This window comes from Fukomys damarensis, unplaced genomic scaffold (genome assembly GCF_012274545.1).
Source record: "Fukomys damarensis isolate Sample0158 unplaced genomic scaffold, DMR_v1.0_HiC HiC_scaffold_2, whole genome shotgun sequence".
Lineage (NCBI taxonomy): Eukaryota > Metazoa > Chordata > Mammalia > Rodentia > Bathyergidae > Fukomys > Fukomys damarensis.
The window spans coordinates 7,227,211-7,229,361 of record NW_022900914.1 but is presented as its reverse complement, the minus strand read 5'-3'; the positions used below and the strand labels follow the sequence as shown (position 1 = coordinate 7,229,361).

Genomic DNA, 2,151 nt, shown 5'->3' with positions numbered 1-2,151 from the left:
ATGTATATATATATTGAATAAGAAAAATAAATTGAAAGTTACATGTTTTTTGGGGTAGGTTGAGACAGGATCTCGCTATGTAGTTGAGACTGACCTAAAATTCACTATGTAGCCCAGTCTGGTCTCGAACTCACAGCGATCCTCCTGCCTCAGCCTCCCGAATGCTGGGATTACAGGCGTGCGTCACCATGCCCGGCTACATGGGTTTTTAAGTATTCAACCAAATATTCATTTATTAGGGCCGGGGATTTAGCTCAATGGTTCTGCTACCTGCCTCACAAGCACAAGGTCCTTAGTTCGATCCCCAGTACCAAAAAAAAAAGAATTAGAGGTAGGAATAGAGTTTGTAAACTGTTAAGGGGCAAAGAACTGTGTACAGTTCTTGATTAGAGTAGCATAAATTATTCTGCTTCCGTCATGTATCAAAATTTACATGATCACAGCAAAACTAGATCAGACTGTGGCTCTATTAAGCTTTGTCTTAGCCTGGAATGATGCTGGGTACTGTGAGCTCACCACTTGGGAAGCCTGCAGACAGCTTCTGGTCTGATTGGAAGAATGAGAGAGAATAAACCTTAGTGTCACTTTGTACTTCTGCCTCCCTTTTATAAGTGTTGTAGGGCAGTCTAACCAGACCTCCCTCTGGCACTTCCATTTCTCCATTGTCAGCTTAGAATCGGGGGGTCAGTTGTTATCACTGCTTATGGCATAGCCAGAGATATGTCTGAGTGTTATAACAGAAGAAAACCTCCTTGGAGTAAAGGAACGGGAAACCAGAACAATAGCCAGGTACTCCACATTTTTCTGCATGATAGTCCTGAAGAGTAAAGCTTAAAATTGGACCAGCTTGATCCACCTGCTGTAACTCTGAGAGACGGAGGCAGGAGGGTTGCAAGGGCAAGTCCACCCTGGGCAGCTTAGCAGCTTAATAAGACCTTGTCTGGAAGCAGGGTGTCGATTCCCAGTACTAACACAAAACGGAAAAACTAACAACTTATCAAAGTCATTGATCTCCAGGTTTTTCTGGAAAATACAGTCGCCCTCCCTTTTAAAAAGTTGTCTCATACATTTTTGTGATTAAAGTTTGAGGAGTTTGTTGGCTTTCCTATTCAAACATACTCTGCAATTTAAGAATCTCACAGAAATAAATATAATCTGGAGTAACCAGAAGGGGCTTTGTCCAATCTTCCTTCTCTTTGTTTACTGCATTGCTTAAATTGTTGAGATTTGGTAATTGGTAAAATATGGTGAAGTTTCATTGCTCTTACTCAAGAAAACTCAAGTTGTTAATTACATACAACCTTTGATTCAAATGTAGCACTTCTAAACCATAAATAAGGTAAATATTTGCATTTCTACATAGGATTTATGCAACTAAAACTCTTCTTGGTAAAGGACTTAGAATTCTGCTGCCAGAGATGATTTAAAATTATATAATTCTCTGATTTATAAGATTGCAAAATCCTTGGCTTACTGGTGATTTTTAAGTTATAAAAAAATGTTCATGACTATCCCTCTCACATTTATATGTAAGAAAGTAATATTGATAAAAAATAGCCAAATACTAAAGATTATTTATGCCTTGTGTTTGGTTGGCTTAATTTAGGTTTTTATTTGTTTTGCTAGATTTCAAAGAAATTGAGGGCTGGAGATTTAGCTCAGTGGTTCCAGTGCCTGCTTCACGAGCACAAGGGCCTGAGTTTGATCCCCAGTACCAAAAAAAAAAAAATCTATGATTTTCACAAGTGCAAAGACCTGAGTTCAAGCCCCGGTACTGCCCCCCCACCAAAGCCAGGGATTTAGCTCAGTCGTTCCGGTGCCTGCCTCAAAGAAATTGAATTATCACCATGCTTTTCACCACTTAAAAACAAGTCATTTACTTTTTTACTGTTGAAAACTAATTTGTGTCTCACAGTCCACTTTCTCATCATAGGCTCTGAAGCAGCAGCAGCAGAAACAGCAGCAGCAGCAGTGCAGGCCAAGCGTGTCAGTCTCCTCCAGCCAGCACCCTGCTCTCAAGACTGTCAAAGCAGCTGGTGACTCCATACCTGTCAAACCTGGTAGGCAGCTTGGGCATTGTTTTCAAGTGAAGTTTCTCTTTCTCATTACTTTTGTGTTTGTTTTACAAATTTGTATATTATTTAAAAATTG

At 39.8% G+C, this 2,151-nt stretch overlaps 1 protein-coding gene across 2 annotated transcripts in view; it reads left to right on the top strand.

Moving 5' to 3' along the window:
- Positions 1-2,151, top strand: part of Asxl2 (ASXL transcriptional regulator 2) — an 82,754-nt gene that overhangs the window by 58,580 nt on the left and 22,023 nt on the right. For both annotated transcript variants that reach the window (XM_033763155.1, XM_010604841.2), the window contains exon 6: positions 1,934-2,060. In XM_033763155.1, coding sequence (XP_033619046.1) covers positions 1,934-2,060 — 127 coding nt within the window. The remainder of the gene's footprint in view (positions 1-1,933; positions 2,061-2,151) is intronic.